The 17,019-nt window shown below is 36.3% G+C and overlaps 3 protein-coding genes across 3 annotated transcripts; all 3 read left to right on the top strand.

Moving 5' to 3' along the window:
- Positions 1 to 357: 357 nt before the first annotated feature.
- On the top strand, positions 358 to 5,383 carry LOC100261383 (rhodanese-like domain-containing protein 6). The gene is made up of 9 exons (XM_010661409.3): positions 358 to 627; positions 974 to 1,135; positions 1,334 to 1,439; positions 1,776 to 1,974; positions 2,875 to 2,956; positions 3,251 to 3,333; positions 3,749 to 3,881; positions 4,069 to 4,237; positions 4,333 to 5,383. The coding sequence occupies exons 1-9, from the start codon at positions 466 to 468 to the stop codon at positions 5,076 to 5,078; spliced, it is 1,842 nt and encodes a 613-aa protein (XP_010659711.1). The 5' UTR covers positions 358 to 465; the 3' UTR covers positions 5,079 to 5,383.
- Positions 5,384 to 5,815: 432 nt separating this feature from the next.
- Positions 5,816 to 13,857, top strand: LOC100240821 (intermediate cleaving peptidase 55, mitochondrial). Its single transcript, XM_002281610.5, has 14 exons — positions 5,816 to 5,942; positions 6,429 to 6,503; positions 7,078 to 7,341; positions 7,453 to 7,545; positions 8,124 to 8,330; positions 9,324 to 9,427; positions 9,596 to 9,662; positions 9,767 to 9,874; positions 10,205 to 10,297; positions 10,973 to 11,069; positions 11,214 to 11,284; positions 12,303 to 12,358; positions 13,350 to 13,410; positions 13,555 to 13,857. Exons 1-14 carry the CDS (start codon positions 5,895 to 5,897, stop codon positions 13,669 to 13,671), a joined length of 1,461 nt encoding a protein of 486 aa, XP_002281646.1. The 5' UTR covers positions 5,816 to 5,894; the 3' UTR covers positions 13,672 to 13,857.
- Positions 13,858 to 15,663: 1,806 nt separating this feature from the next.
- Positions 15,664 to 16,932, top strand: LOC100245914 (uncharacterized). The gene has a single exon (XM_002281600.4). The coding sequence runs from the start codon at positions 16,227 to 16,229 to the stop codon at positions 16,725 to 16,727; it is 501 nt and encodes a 166-aa protein (XP_002281636.1). The 5' UTR covers positions 15,664 to 16,226; the 3' UTR covers positions 16,728 to 16,932.
- Positions 16,933 to 17,019: the final 87 nt, after the last annotated feature.

The raw sequence follows: 17,019 nt of genomic DNA, 5'->3' as shown, positions 1-17,019 counted from the left end.
TGGCTTAAAAATATAAGTTTTATTTTAACTTATATAATAAATTCTTCTATTTGTGATAATTTTTTGAAAATATTCGTGTTTTGATTTTCTGAAAATATCAATATTGATGAAAATTTTTGAAAAAAAAAAATTATGAAAATTTTAGTTCGAATAAAAGATTTTGGAAAATAATAAAAGTGGTATATATATTATATTAATTTTTTTTAAAAATATATATTTATATGACATCTGTGGAAGAAAATAGTTAAAATATTGGTGAAATACTGTAGCGATATTTCTATAAAATATTCAAAATTACAGAAATAAAATAAATACATTATTAATAAGGGGGCAAAACGGTCAATTGACTTCCCTCCATGGGCTGAACCGTTTGGAATGGAAGCGTAGAGAATCTGAGAAGACTCACCAGATTAGGGTTTTTAGTTTTTACGGTTTTGTTGATTGCAGAGGAAAAAGCTCTCTGCAATGGCGGATAACGACGGACCGGATCAATACGGTGTCGTTTTATACTACAAGTACACTCCTATTCCTGACGTCGACCAACTCTTCTCCTTCTACGATTCTAACTGCAACTCACTCGGCCTTCTCGGCCGAGTCCGACTCGCTCCCGATGGCGTCAACGTCACCGTATTCTCTTATTTTCCCTCACTTTCCCTCACTTTCCCTCCGTTTCTGCTTGGTTTCTGGGAAAATGGAACGAAAGGAAATGTAGCGTTAAGATTTTGAGTCTGCATGAACAATTTGACTCAGCATGGCCAAATGGTCGTGTTGATGTATGCGTCAAAGTCACTCGAGGGTTAAAATTTCATTCATTTTATCTTCCACTTCACGAGAAAACTGAGGGAAAGAAAAAGAGCAAAATTTTGGTCTTTTGTGTTTTAGATTCATTTCTTTTCCTGTGTTTTCTCAGCAATCAAACAGAGGCTTCAGTTGTTTGATTCATTTTACGCTTTTGTGATTTTTGTTTGATTAGATTGGTGGGAAGCTATCTTTATTGGAGAAACACATTGCTGCAGTGAAGTCAAATAGCTTATTCGAAGGGACCGACTTCAAGCTTGCGTCTTGCCACCACCCACTAAATGACCAAGTTGCAAAAGAATGTGGATTCACTTCTCTCTCAATTCGAGTTGTCAAGGTTCTCATCATTACCCTTTATAAGATAGTGGTGTGAGTTGAAGTGCAGTCAACTTGTAGTGACATTGTTCGCTATTACAGGATGTTATGAGTATAATCCAGTGTTCTAGATGTTCTTCATTTCATCTGTCTTGAAAATTTGAACATGGGATGTGTCTCATCTTAATAATTGATGATAAACATTTTATCGGGTATTCAGGAATTGGTTACCTTTAGCCCTCATCCTTTGTTGAAATCGCCAGAAATTTCAAATGCCGGAACGCATCTTTCTGCGGTTGAGTTCCATTCTGTTCTTCAAAGTGCTGGTAAGTAATTCTTTTCTCTTTCCGAGTATCTATTTTACTTATCATGAGCTTTGAGTCACTCTTTGGTAATCATGGTTAAGTGTCATTTTGGTTAGCATTTTTTATTACTTGATATGACTATTTGAAAACGAAGTTGGCATTTACTTCAGCATATAAAATCAAACAAGGCTTTAGACTGCTAATCAAACAGTGCCTAAAAAATTTTTAGCTTTATGTTTGGGTGTGTGTATATAAATGTTTGATGTTTTTATGTAGGAAATGATTGGAATTTTTTTTGGATAGGAAGTTATTAGAAATCACAATTGTGAGTATGCTAATTCTGGATATGTTTCCCAGGACCACTGTTGGAGAAAGAGAATCCAAGTAACCATAAAAAACTTGTTCTGTTGGATGCAAGGAATTTGTATGAGACAAGAATTGGCAAGTTTAAAACTCCAAATGTGGAAACTTTGGATCCAGGAATCAGGCAGTATAGTGATTTGCCCTCCTGGATAGATGATAACTCTGAGCGATTCCGTGGGAATCGTGTCCTCATGTAAGTGCCAATGTGGACTGTAATATCTCATAAAAAAATCTTTTCCTTTACCCAATCTTGTTTAACATGCATGCTAGAGAGGCAATCCATTTTTGTCTCCAGCTATTTTGTGGGCAAAGCTGAGAAACATTCTCCCTTGATCTCTCTCTCCCATCCCTAGCCAAAGGTTGCATATGTTTTTCTGTTTCTAATTTCTTATGGATGAAAAATTATGATTAGCCTTTGAGACTTGGCTCAAGTGCTATCGGGTTGAGGTGGGTTTGTGGAAGATTCCAGGCTCAAGTCCCAATGGGGGCAAAAAAAACTACAAAAAAAAAAGGATGAAAAATCATGATTAATGCTTGTGAACTATTTGTTGTTCAGTATTTTGAGGTACTGCACACCCTGAACTGTCTAGTTATCCTCTATGGATAGTAGAAATCTTGTTTTACTTCTTTTTAGCTCTAAATTGTTAGGCTTGCTGATGTTTGGTTATATTTAAGTGACAAGCCCATATGTTTTTGAGTGGATAATTTAGTTTATCCAAAGAGTCAAATGGTTGTTTGTAAGCACGAGGAGGCTTAAATAATGTGGATAGCGTGTATTCTATATTTTGACATCACTGTAGTACAAGAATATCAGGGATCCACTTCTATCCATTGCTCATTGCGTAAATGAAAAATTACTTATCATTAAGCCTTGCTCTTAACTAAAATTAGCATAATCTCCCCTCCGTGCTTCATGTGTCTCTTCAAAGAAAACATTCTTCCTCTCCGCACTTCTGTCGCTCATCCCTTTTGTCTCTATAATTTTGTAGTGCTCAGTAGCTGAAGCTTGATCCTTGATTAAATTGAAAAACTCTCAAAATTTTCAACTCATGCTTTGTTTCATCTCATAATCTTCAAATATTGGTCCATACAGGTATTGTACCGGAGGAATAAGGTGTGAGATGGCGTCAGCCTATATTAGGTCAAAAGGAGCTGGCTTTGAAAATGTATTTCAGGTGAGCTCCTGTGTGAAAAAATGGCCTGTTTGTAGTTTGAGTTGTAAGTGACTGCTTTCAGTGGACTTCTTTAATTTTGTTCCCAACCCACTGAAATGTAAGTAGACTTTCTAACTCCAGTAAACAGTAAGTGTGTTTGTTTATTATGCTGTCACAATTTTGAAAACAAGAATCGGCTATCAGCATGATTAAATACGATATATTACTTTCTGAGATATGACAAGGAATTTGGGATAATGCTTGGTGATGTGAATGTTGATGATGACATTTCTTGTAATCTGGATTTCATTGCAGTTATTTGGTGGAATTCAACGTTATTTGGAACAATTTCCAGATGGAGGTTTCTTCAAAGGAAAGAATTTTGTTTTTGATCACCGGTATAGTCTCTTTGTCCTTCAAAACCTCTCTTCATCTTAACCTTATTGGTTTATGGAACTCAGTTTGAATGTTCATGTCATGCTCATCAAGTTTACTTCAATCTTCATCAGCCCATCCCCATTCCTTCTAATTTCACAAAGGGTCTCTTCCTAACAAAAAAAAGGTTGCCAGTATTGAACCAACATTTCTGAAATAAGTAATTAGCAATGATTCATTTTGGCCCTCCATTACACAAAAACTCACTAAAACAAGCTAGTTTAGATCTATGGGAACCTTAATTATAATATTACAACTTGAAATAAAAAATTTAAAAAGAAAAAGAAAAAAAGATATGTTTATGTTTGTACCTCTATTCTAGACCCAAAACTATTAAGATTTAGTAGTAATTCCTATCTTTTCATAATGTGGCTGTAGAATTTCAGTTGGCAGCTCAGATGCAAATATTATGGGTGCCTGTCTTCTCTGTGGCTCGTCATTTGATGATTACTCTTCACGCTGCCGATGCAACCACTGTCGGATGCTTGTTTTAGTTTGTGATAGTTGTCAGGTATGTGATGATAGTGATATTTTCATTCATTGCATACACAATCACATTGGCAATTTTAGATCTAGACCTGTCTAATTGTGCCTTCTATTCCATTTTTAATTCTAATCCCACTTGTTTTAAGTTACAGTTTTAGTTTCCCTTTTGTGATAAAATTATGCTTCTTAATTATGTAATTGTGGCCCAGCAGAAGAAGGATGCTTTATATGTCTGTGAGCTATGCCAGAAACATGGTAAGGGTTACGGGTCAATTCCATTGATTGAAAATGATGAGTCACAAGTAATAACTCAACCCATCAAGCTCAAAACTGTTCCCTCTGATGATACCACACTCTCACCTCAAATCCATTCGAGACATGGTAAGGTCTGTAATCTGTCATAATCCTCATATACTGTAGTACTAAATAATGTTAAGTCAAAAGTCAATTTTTGTTTGATAAACACTATGACACAGGTTCCAAGCCTTCCAGAAAACTCAGAATCTTGTGCTTGCACGGGTTTCGGCAGAATGCCTCTGGTTTTAAAGGAAGAACTGCATCATTAGTGAAGAAACTCAAAAGCATTGCTGAGCTTGTTTTTGTCGATGCACCCCATGAGTTGCCTTTCATCTACCAACCTTGTTTACAAGAGCCAAATTCCAAAGATTTGTCATCTTTATCACAACAAAGCCCACCCCCAGCTAATTGCAGGAAAAAGTTTGCGTGGTTAGTGTCACCTGATTTCAGCGGAGCAAGTGAATCCAATTGGAAAAAGGCAGACGGTCAGTTCGATCCTCTCCAGTACCAGCAGCAAACGGATGGGTTTGATGTATCACTAGCTTATTTGAAGACGGTATTTTCTCAGGCAGGACCATTTGATGGGATAATGGGATTTTCTCAAGGAGCAGCAATGGCTGCTGCAGTCTCTGCAAGAAGAGGAAGACCAGGTGGTGAAATGGATTTCAGATTTGTGATTTTGTGCTCTGGGTTTGCTCTTAACTTACCAGATTCGGTAGGGGGTTCGATCAACTGCCCTTCGCTCCATATTTTCGGGAATGAGCAGGGGAATGACAGGCAGATAGCCAACCAAGCCAGCAGGGACCTTGCTGCATCATTCGAAGAGGGCTGCTCTGTGATCATTGAACACGACTCTGGCCACATGATTCCAACTCGGTCTCCTTACATTGATGAAATCAGAGATTTTCTTCATCGGTTTCTCTGATAATCCCATTTCAGAATTCCAGTATTGTTCTTCATCTTTGAATCTCAAGGCTCAAGCCTCTGAGATTCACCACCCCAATGCTTTCCATGAGACTACTACAACCTCTAGATTTCTGGCTCACATTCTTTGCTGCCTGATGCCATGAATCACCCTTGTCTTGGTCTTGGCTCTGCAGTACAGTTGTTCTCCAGTTTGTCTTCCAAAACAGAACAAAATTTTGAAATATTTGGAGTATAATCTCTCATGAGGCCTTGTAAAAGTATTTATTTCTGGAATTATACTCTGCTTCTTTTTTTTTTTTCCAACAATTACCTTTGGAGACAGGTTCTTAGAAATAATTTTATGTCGTTTTTCATAATCACGTTTCCAAACAAAAATTGTGTTCCAAAAAACAAGGGTATATTGGGTAATATTTTCAAAAAACAGGTCTCAATTATGTATTTTTTAAAGTGTTATTTATATTTTCAATTGTCTTTTTATCATACTATATAAAAAAATATTTAAAAACATCTTAATTCTTCAAATAAAATTTTTTAGTTCAAAATTTATAGATTATGTTTTTTAAGCTGGATAATTATGTTTCATTACAAATAATAAAGAGTTTTTCTCATCCAATGTCGTAAATAAATATAATCTACACAATAACAAAATTTTCTACTTAGGTCCTTAAAAAGTTTGGGCCAACAGAAGCCCAAAAGGCCTAAAACCCTAAACTGAGAATTTGAGACATCCAGGAAACTTGACCGATAAAGGGATTCTTGACACTATAAAAACAGAGTCGATCATGAAGAGAGTCCACCCGGAAAAACAGAGGAAATGCAGATTCTCCGAAGAAAACTTCTGCAAAGGAGCTCATTCATACAAGTACAGTACTCTTTTTCAGAAAGCATTCTATTTTGTGCTCTTCTGTATTTTTTTTGGGGTGAATTTTTGGATTCTAAACTGGTAATTAAGTTAATAGATAGCTGTATCCACGTTAAAGTTTGTAACTTTATGAACTTTCATGCAGCATTTGATCTAATTTTGATGGATTTTATGGATATTTGAAAAGGGTATTTTCAAAAAACAGTTCTCGGGATTTAATAAGAAATTTTTTTTGCTCCTCTTCTTTTGTCTTTTGTTCCCAATTTCACTTTATCTCTCGTCTTTAGGTTTTGTTCATATTGGGTTTTAGTTGTTTTGGATAATGATGAAATGAAGTTATTTGTAAAGTAGAGTTCTAGTGGTTCCAACATTCTCATTGAAAGTGGTAATTTGGGTAGATTTTGATTAATTTTTAGTTTTTATGGAATGCCCAGTTGGTTTTTGATAAAGATGAGTTATGATATTTCATGAATTCGGGTTTTACAGGGAGTTGGAAGATGCGGGTATTGTTCAAAAAATATCGTGGATGCAGGGCAGCCAACCCCTGCATCTCACCCTCAGGTACTGTTAACTTTATATCCAATGTGTAATTCTGATTAACCTAATTTTTTCTTTCTTTTTTCTAAACAAAACATATTAGCAAGCATATCACTGCATATTATTGGCTAATTGTAGGAATGCAGGAAGGCAGATGAATGCCTAGTAGATTCGGGTTTCAAATAATTTGGAAGTTCTGAGGATGTGTGCTTTCTGTTTGTTTCATTTTTCTTCAACAAGACTTATAAATTGTTTTGTAGTTTCCCGTATTGGGCTATTTTTTGAGAGAAATCTCAAGAAAACGATTTTCCAAAAATTCAATGCCTAAGTGTTATATTCAGACTTTTCATTTTCCCCTGTTTTCAGAAACAGAAAAGTTTTTTTCAAACAAAAATCACTGTAAGGAGTTAATCAAACTGTTTTCATGCGATTAGCCTTTAAATAACTGGATTTATTTGGGTACATCTACGGGAAAAATCAGAAAAATAATTAGTGTCACTATTGCCTTGACATAAGGGATATACCTCTGTGCTTTTAATTAAAGTCGGAAGTCATTTTATTTTTAATTTAATAAAATTATTGTCGTGTGGTTCTGTAGTTACTAAATGAAGGGGAGATCACACCTGGCATAACTAGCGAAGAATATGTCTCAAGGAGAAAAAGATTGTTGGAGCTTCTTCCTGAGAACAGTTTAGCCATCGTTGCATCTGCTCCTGTAAAGATGATGACAGATGTGGTGCCTTACACTTTTCGACAAGATGCTGATTATTCATATCTTACTGGCTGTCAGCAACCTGGTGGCATAGCAGTTTTAGGTCATGAGTGTGGCCTATGCATGTTCATGCCGGAATCACACCCTCATGTATGCCCACACTTGTATGATGGATTCTTAATACTCTGTTAATGATGTTATCTAGCATTTAAGTTGTACACAGTTATAGGAGTTATGGCTAATTATATATCGATTGTTTAGGATGTTATTTGGCAAGGGCAGATTGCGGGAGTTGACACAGCTTTGGACACATTCAAAGCTGAAAAAGCATATCCAATGAGTAAATTAAAAGAGGTGAGTTGGCTACCTTTTCCTTCGGTTATGGCACTAACTGGAAAGTTTTGTCAATCTGCACATAAACTACTGTATCCATGCAGGGAAACATTCTGTTGACCTTTTATACTGTAGATATTGCCTCTGAATAACTACTAAATACTGCCTTAGTTTTAACAAGTGCTATGTCTGGACAAATCTGTTCTGCCATACCGTTAGTAACCCTATAATTTACAGACAGATCCTTTTCTGGTGTCTTGTGATATGGGATACACATGGGGGGAACATTCTCGAGAGAAAACTACAAGAGATTGAAGCTCTATTGCAGCCATCATCTTCTTCTTCTTGTTTTTACATCTGCCTTAAAATGTGTTCGGCAATGTAGGGCATCACCCACTAGCTCTAATTATGCCATGGGGTTTGGTTTGGTAAATATCAAACAGAAGCTGTCAAGTTGTCATGACAGAAATTTTTTTTAACTATGGTTCTTTATTCTGTCATAAAACTCAACACACAAAAGAGAAAAAAAAAAGCTTTAATGCTGCTCATATACCTGTCTTATGCTAGTCTTTTGCTTATTTTTGTATTGATTGCTGCAGATTCTTCCTGGCATGATGGGAAGATCCTCCAAATTGGTTCACAATGTGAAGACAGCCATACCAACTTATATGGAAATGGAGGCCTTTCAAAAGGCTGCTTACAGTGGCAAAGTAAAAGATCTTTCTGTATACACTCATGAATTGCGGTGGGTAAAATCACCGGCAGAGCTGAAGTTATTGAGAGAGTCTGCATCGATTGCTTGCCAGGTATTCCCATGTCTAAATTACTGCAAACTATTTTCATTGAACTCAGCTGTTGAATTCTTGCCTTGGTGCAATGGCCACCCATGAATTTCTAACTATGCCTTGTGATGTTCTTGTCAACAAATTTTGGCCTTTTGATGAGGCAGTAACTAGCGAGATATGCATACAGAGACTAAGATTTAACGATAGAAAGAGATAACACTATATAACTTTTTTTTTTTTGGTAATATAATTTGTCTGTCCTGATTTTTTTTACTTTTGCGGCTAGTCTAGTTAAGGTAATCCATTTTTTATGAAAAGCAAAAAGTTGGGCCAACAGAGTGCTGTTGAGTTGGCTTTCCCCAGGAAAAAGTCTTAATTTCTTGACAACCTGCTTTCTACTTTTGTATAGGAAGAAATAATAGCATCATTTGATGCCATACTCAAACCAGATAATCAGAAATTGTATTTTGAAAGGAGATGGGTGTAGAATATTGAGCATTCAAACTGGCAGTTCATATTTTGGTTTTAGCATGCCCCCCCTCCCACCATAGAAGTTACTTCTTTAGTAGTTAAGATATTCAAAATGTTCCTACTAAAAGTGGATTTTGTAGCTTGTTGAGCTTTGAAACCTTCAAGGTCAAGCTCATTCTGGTTCCTAAGTAACATATGATCAGATTAGTGATTTCCTTTTGACTTGATCTCTTCTCCCATAGATATATAAGAACTTTGGATGTTACTTTTAAGAAAATTTTGTACAATGACCCCTTATCTGATGGAAATGATCTCAAATGATCCTTAGCCTTTCTTTTCGTAGGATCTTGGTTCCAAGTTTGTCCATCTACAGGAATTCAGATCTCAAAGAAAAATATTTCTCACAACATCAAGATCCTAGTTCTTGTTCAAATTGTTCTCCACAGTGATCCTGCACCTTTGTATACATGCATAAATGTGAAATTTTATTGGATATATCTTGCTGAAATAGCAATACTAATTATTTATTTTTCTGTTGAATAGGCTCTTTTGCAGACAATGTTTCACTCGAAAACATATCCTTATGAGAGTATGCTATCGGCTAAGGTTGAATATGAGTGCAAAATGCGAGGGGCCCAAAGAATGGCGTAAGCATTTTCCTTTTTAATGGTTTTGTGCCCGTGAATGGGAGATTTGTTTTGTTTTTGCAACCCACTTGATGTGCTCCAGAACCTGAATAATTGAATTCTGCGATAATTAATTGCATGCTTAGATATTCCTGAAGGCTTATGATTTGTGCCTTTCCCCTTTACTAGATTCAACCCTGTGGTTGGTGGTGGCCCTAATGCTAGCGTCATACATTATTCTCGAAATGATCAGAAGGTAAGTTCATTTATATCGTATGCTGATACATTTTTTTTCATCTGTAATTACATTTACTAGAGAGGATCCATTTTTATAAACAATTTTATAATTTATATATACAGGTTAAAGACGGGGACCTTGTTTTGATGGACATTGGATGTGAGTTGCATGGATATCTTAGTGATCTTACTCGTACATGGCCACCCTGTGGCTTCTTTTCTGCAGCCCAAGTATGCCCTTTAATTGCTTTATGTTCTCCCACAATCTTATTACTGAAAAAGTTCCCCGGTTATCTATAAATTTTGGAACTTCTATCAATACTTGTAAAGTTTGTTCCATGTCAATTCTTTACCTTATTGCATTATGGCTTCTATTGATTACAAACCATCAACTTTTCATCCCCTATTGTTCTCATGTGCTCCAACTTTCATCATAGCTCCTAAAATCTTCTTAAGGATCTGAATTTTCAGGAAATTTTGTCATGTTAAATATGACGGTTCCTGCCATTTGGTATGTGCCCCTATTAACTGAGGCTAATAGCTTTGATGCATAAATTGCAGAGGGAACTTTATGATCTTATCTTAGAGACAAACAAGGAATGTGTGAAGCTCTGCAGACCTGGCACAAGCATTCGACAAATACACCACTATTCGGTAATGATCTAATAAACCCAAAATATTGTTTTTCTAGCGTTTCTATTTTTCCTAAGCATATCATCTTTCAAGAGGAAATGAGATGATGAGAGTTTACAGATTTGTTCTGTATCCTCTATTGGAGAGATATCTATACCTTCTTTACTTGGTAGTTTGGTAGATGGACTGGAAGCGATGGGATGGAATCAGTCCCTCAATTAATGCTGTCTGTTTACTTTGGGAAGAGAATCTTTGCCTGTTAGGAGTGTCATGGCACAAAATTCAACAAAATTCAACAAGATTCAATCTCCCATGCTTGTAACTAAAAACAATAGCCCAATTAGGCCTTACTCTTAGTTTCCCCCGCACCTTATTTTATGAACATGAACATGGATAAGGCTTGGTCTAATTTAGCATCTTGTAAAGATAAGGAGGTCTAGGTTTGCTCTCTTGGACCCAATATTGTCCCCTACATTCAATGTGATGATTTTGTGACAACAAAATGCATATCTATTTTGTTAATTCTGGTAATTACAATTACCTACTTACTGGGGCTCACCAAGGTGAGCACCTGGATTCTCTTCTCAATTATGCCTTTGGCATTCACTTTACTCTAATGAGCCCCATGATTTTGTTTTAATCAATGTTTTGCATTACAGAAATGTTTAATCCTTGTGATGCTATGTGATTGGACAGGCTGAAAAGCTACTCCATGGACTCAAGGAGTTAGGAATTTTGAAAGACAGTCGGAATATTTATCACAGCTACCATCAGCTGAACCCTACTAATATAGGTTTCTCTAACCATCCATTGACTTTCCAGTTTGTTCCTTCTTGCCAATATAGAGCATGAAAATTTTGAGCTTGTAATAGAAATCATTCTTGAATGTCAAATCTAAATTTATTGATTCATCACTCCTCTCCACCTTGATGTCCAGGTCACTATCTAGGAATGGATGTTCACGACTGCCATTCACTTGGGGATGACCAGCCCTTGAAGCCAGGTGTTGTAAGTTGTCTCTCTTATCACCTTAATCTTTCGTTTAAACTTTCTGTACTTCATTGGTAAGATTACAATTTTACTCGTTAGTAAGATTACAATTTTACGTTTGTGAAATAATCAATTTATCTAAAAGCTTAAACGGTTTGTATTTGGGCCCCCCTTATGCTCAACCCCATAACCACTATGGGAGGCATAGATAGCAATAGCTGCAGAAAAATCACACATTTGTGATTAGAGATAATTAGGCAAATAAATAGATGTTTTGGGGGGCGGGGGCGGGGGGGGGGAGGGGGAGGAGTTGACCTTGAGACCTCTAGTTAACCATGTTAAGCTACCACAAATTTTCCTAACATTGGATTCAATTAATTGGGGGAAATAAAGATACAGTGAGGTTCAAATTCATGATCTCTCGCTAAGCAAGGCTCTCATACAGAGTTGAACTCAAGACCTCCAGTTAACCAGAGTTCTAAACCATGTTAAGCTACTACAAATTTTCCTAACATTGGATTCAATTAACTGGGGGAAATAAAGATACAATAAGGTTCGAATCTCTTTGCAAAGCAAGGATACCTTAAGTTAGAATTTGGACCCACAATGTATATCATACTTTAACAATCTTAGCTAGCTCTACTTTAGCTTAAGAATGAGTTTAGTGTCATGATAAAAAACCAACAGTTCTTTTAATATTGTTTCAGCATGCACAAATATGGACATTATATTTTCTAGGTGATATATTTGTTGTGGATTCGGTTGTGTACATTGATGGGAATTCTTTGTCCTTAATTGATTGTGTAGATTGGTTGGGTCCTTGAGGGTGGGAGCTGTTTTTTTTGTTTTGTTTTTAGCTCTTTGTATACCCCCGGTGTACTTTTGTGTGCTTTTTGCTCTTTAATACATTCTCTTACTCATAAAAAAACTCTTTAATACAATCTCTTACTCATAAAAAAAACATTCTTTTGTAAATTTTCTCACTTTTTTCCTTTGATGTTGACATGATTTTACTGCAAAATATTTTCATGAGCAGGTGATAACAATTGAGCCAGGAATTTACATCCCATCTTTCTTTGATGGTCCAGAGAGGTACTTCTGAACTTTGCTTTGTCAAATTATTGTTCCATGATAACTCCACAACATGAAAGTGATGGGTCCTATTTGCTAGCTCTCTAATTACAGTTTCTTGTAGTCCTCTTCCTTGCCCAAGCTGTGACGATTTGAAGGGGCAGATTCTCATTCATGAAAGGCCCATGTATCTTTGTTAAGTTGTCAATTTTCCTAAAAAGATGTGTAGTCTCATATCCGCATGTTGAAGACACATACAGTTTAAAACCTGTAATTATATATAATAAGATAGATAAATAGATAAGGGAAGGACTTGAATGTGAGACCTCCAGTTAACTAGAGCCCTAATACCATGTGAAGTGGTCAATGTTCTGAAAATCTTAAAACTGTTAGGATTTGAACCGACAATATACATCTTACTCCAACACCCCCCTTTATCTGCGGCCCTATTCCGGTATGTGCTCGAATTAACTAGGACCCTAATAGCATGTTAAGTTGCCAGTACTCCAAAAAGCTTAAACTATTGAGATTTGAGCCTACAACATACATCCTGCTCCAACACCCCCCATTACATGCAGTACTATTCCCACATGTGGGAGGCACAAACTGTAGTAGCTGCAAATAAATCACAATGTCATGCACCAACAATCTTCGTACAGGAAACATGATCTGATTTTTATTATCATTTTTTTTCAGTTTCTTGTTGAACATTTTTTACATTGGTGTTTCCCTCCAAATAGGTTAGTTTTTAGCATACTAATTATGATAGATTGAACCGTCTTCTTGTTAGCAAAATGAGCCAACATGAGGTGAATCGTGTTAACCATCTTTGCTTGCAAGGGGATTCATCTTTGAGCAACCAACTAGCACATTAGCGACTAAATGCTACAAAATTCTGGACATGTCCCATATTTCATGCGTCTTCTTCATATTACATGACCAATATCATGTCTTATCTTTTCAGCATTAGATGATGTCCTTGGTGCTCATATATTGAGGATATCTAATGCAGGTTTCGAGGGATTGGAATAAGGATTGAGGATGAGGTCCTTATCACAGAAACAGGATATGAGGTATATATCTCAGACTAAGTCCTACGTCAGGGCATTGGGCTTGGTTTGGTTTGGTTCATTCTTTTTAATACATTAACACTAATATATATCGGTTCTAGGTAATGTCATTGAGATTTTCTTTTATCTTTTGGGTGTTGGAAATAGGTCCTAACTGGGTCGATGCCAAAAGAAGTTAAGCATATCGAGACATTGCTAAACAACTTCTGCCATGGAGTAAATACAGAGAACCAAAACAATATGAGAGCTGCATCCATTTCATGAGCTTCTTGCATTTTCAGGTACAAGAACACGTTGATGCATAGGCCATGGTGGGAATAAATAGGAAGCCTTGTGAAACAAATTTTTGTTGTATTTTAGCCCCAGGGTGCTCATTATTTATAGGCAATTTTCCAATATAAATTGTACTCTACATTCAATTTATCAGAACCCTAATTCTAGCTTTGAATCTTTCCCTTATTGTTGCTTTCTAATCTTGTAGAAAAGTGCTTTTAGAAAGCTGAGGGTTTGTTTGGCAAATGTTTTCAAAAACAGTTCTCAAAAAAATGGTGCTTAAAGACAAGTTCTTTATTGTTTTTATGAACAAAAATTTGTTTGAAAACTCCATTGACCTATAAAGGTATCTGTATTTATGGAGATAAAGGACACTTATCCATATTTTAGTATTCTAATTGGCAATTTTATGTTAAAAAGCATCCTATATTTTAGTGGCAAATTTACCAAATATGTTTATCATTTAAGTTACAAAGCCCTTTTATATTCTTTAGAACAAAAAAATTGTTTTAAAAAGCAATTGTCAAATAAACCTTAATTTTGTTTCCTAAATGGAGCTTGAAGCCATGGAAACAACCCAAAAAGCTTCTCAAAAGCAGTATACATCATGAAGGGGGAGGGTTTTGGAGTTGGGTGTTGTAGGGTTTTCCTTGTTTTGATGTGTGAATTTTCATTTAAAGACCTTCTCTACCTGTCCACAAAGCTCCAAAATTTGCCTCAAGAATGGAAATTGAGTCTGAGGAGCGTAGCTTTTTGTCTTGTACTTATTCCTTTACTATGAAGAAGAGGATGCTCCATTGAAGACAAAGGAGTTGGTGGTTGAAGCTATTTAATTGAGAGGTTGAACCATCCATTCGTATGGAAAGTTATGCCTATTTTTGGCAACTGTCTTCGTGTTAGCTAGGTAAATTATGAGTGATATGAGTTTTCTCTGCTCCATCTATCTACCCATTTTAAAGTTGAAGTTAAGGTCAAAATTGTAAATAATTTTCAAGAACCTAGAGCAAATTGAGGTTATTATCTTAGTAATTTTGTTTATAAAATTAATAATATTTGTTATATACATTCATTCAAAGTAAGGGTTAATTTAACATTTTAAAAAAGGGGAAACAAATTTTGTAACCCTAGGCACAAACCAAAATGGGGAGAGGGCATATAATGAAACCACCAACCCATGCAGACACGAGTGATGAGTGATTATGATAGGTATAAGTTGACTTAACTTAAAATCAACCACACCCCATGTGCCCAATTCCATGTGTTTGATACTTTGATTGAACCCACCCTTTCCCCTTTCTTGTGCTACCCTCTCATCCATTCACCAAATGGTAAAACCCCACAAATAACTTAAATATACATCTATGTATTTCTAAACCATCACTTTATCAAATAATTTTAGCATATTGTTTCTCCTATCAGACAAGTAACATTTTTCTCTATGTCAAACTTTAGTTCATCATAGTTTCGTTTTCAAATCATAAATTAGATATGGACATTATTGATAAAATTTCCATCACGAAATAGACATTAAGAAAATATAGATCTATTCATCCTATCACTCATACATACCTATATGCATATATACATACATATATATATATCATATGAGGTATTTAGAGGCAAAAGAGTGGACATTAATAAGGAGGTTCAGAGCTTGATCATGGGAGAGTTTTGTATGATTAGGTGGGTCCGATTTATGATGGTGGGTCACAGTTGGTCAATTATCAATTTTTAATAAAATAAATGCATCATGATATAGGTAGGGTGTCCATTACTTGAACATTTCTCTATATAGGTTACAGTTCCAACCAGATCGCGCGTGTCACACCACCATTGGTTACTCCTTCCTTCCCACCGCTCATCTTTAATGTCACCTTAAATATCAACTGCACTATTAAATTACCAGAGCATGTGGTCAAATACCCCTCTTCTTCATTCAAATTGCAGTGCTGCCACTCTGTCTGTGACTATGTTGGTGAGACCATTGTATCCCCATCTCTTGCTCTTGATTTGTGTTCAATGCTTTAGAATGCGTAGCCATTAATGTTGTTTGGGTTCCCAGAAAATGTTTTCCTTGAGCCCGACTTCTAAGCTAGAAAAGAAACACATTTGCCCCTAGTAACACTACTAATGATGTTACATAACCTTAGAGATATGGAATCATCCTTCTATCTTACACGACTTAAATACTGAAAAGTCTTGTAGCATTAAACCTTTGGTAAGGGAGTTTAGGCGATCATTTCAAAGAGGTTTTGATTTTCCTACCACCTTAAAAAAGCAACCCCTGAACCCTACTGTGGCTGATAGTTCAAAAAGGGTGACACTCAAATGGCATTTTGGTAGTTGAGTGAAAACAAAAGCAACCCCTGAACCCTACTGTGGCTGATAGTTCAAAAAGGGTGACACTGAAATGGCATTTTGGTAGTTGAGTGAAAACACAAGGGCAAATTTAGGGTTTCTCAGCTATATCAACACATCACCTTTCACTCCAGACCACACCTGTCAACAGCCCAAGGCAGAAAGCAACCAAAGGGGGGGGAAGGGAAATGGCTCTGGTGAGAGAGGAGATCAAAGCCAATGCTGAAGTCTACCATGGAGATGAGATCTGTCAAGAGAAATCAAAGCTTTTGCTCACAGAAGTAGGGCTGCCCAATGGGCTGCTGCCTTTACAGGACATTGAGGAATGTGGGTATGTGAGGGAAACTGGTTTTGTGTGGCTCAAGCAGAAGAAGAAAACAATTCACAAGTTCGAAAAGATTGGCAAGCTTGTATCCTATGAACCTGAAATCACAGCTTACGTTGAACAAAACAAGATCAAGAAGCTCACTGGTGTGAAGACCAAGGAGCTCTTGCTTTGGATCACTCTGAGTGATATTTATGTCGATGATCCACCAACCGGCAAAATCACTTTCAAGACTCCTGCAGGCCTGTTCAGGTCTTTTCCAGTGTCGGCTTTTGTGCTTGAAGATGTCAAGGATGTGAAGAAAGCCATGGATGTGAAGAAAGCTGAGGAAGAGGCTGGATCAGGGGAAGTGAAGGAGGTGTGAGCTTGGACAAGTTTTTAGCACCGAATGCTTCATCTTAGTATAATGCTTTCTCTCTTTTGATGTGTTTTGATGCTTTTCCCATTTACTACTACCAGTACCGAAAAATAAAATAAAGTTAGAATTTCAACAAGAGTTTCAATCATATGCATGGAACGCAGCGCTGAAAGCAACTTCTACCAAGAATGAAAACTTATCTTACTTTCAATATGAGTTCTTCATTTTCATTTTCTTTTACTTCTAAATTGGTTTCTTGATCATGTTCTGGTTTTATTGTTTAATAATTTCACACAAG

Source organism: Vitis vinifera, chromosome 14, assembly GCF_030704535.1.
Source record: "Vitis vinifera cultivar Pinot Noir 40024 chromosome 14, ASM3070453v1".
In the NCBI taxonomy this organism is placed as follows: domain Eukaryota; kingdom Viridiplantae; phylum Streptophyta; class Magnoliopsida; order Vitales; family Vitaceae; genus Vitis; species Vitis vinifera.
This window is presented reverse-complemented; position numbering and strand designations above follow the sequence as displayed.

Bases quoted from the DNA above. Each gene is read 5' to 3' on its own strand.
- LOC100261383 (XM_010661409.3), top strand. From the start codon at position 466: ATGGCGGATAACGACGGACCGGATCAATACGGTGTCGTTTTATACTAC. The intron at 628-973 runs GTATTCTCTTAT...TTGTTTGATTAG, and splicing joins CCGATGGCGTCAACGTCACC to ATTGGTGGGAAGCTATCTTT. The intron at 1,136-1,333 runs GTTCTCATCATT...TCGGGTATTCAG, and splicing joins TCTCAATTCGAGTTGTCAAG to GAATTGGTTACCTTTAGCCC.
- LOC100240821 (XM_002281610.5), top strand. From the start codon at position 5,895: ATGCAGATTCTCCGAAGAAAACTTCTGCAAAGGAGCTCATTCATACAA. The intron at 9,663-9,766 runs GTAAGTTCATTT...TTATATATACAG, and splicing joins ATTCTCGAAATGATCAGAAG to GTTAAAGACGGGGACCTTGT. The intron at 13,411-13,554 runs GTATATATCTCA...TGTTGGAAATAG, and splicing joins TCACAGAAACAGGATATGAG to GTCCTAACTGGGTCGATGCC.
- LOC100245914 (XM_002281600.4), top strand. From the start codon at position 16,227: ATGGCTCTGGTGAGAGAGGAGATCAAAGCCAATGCTGAAGTCTACCAT.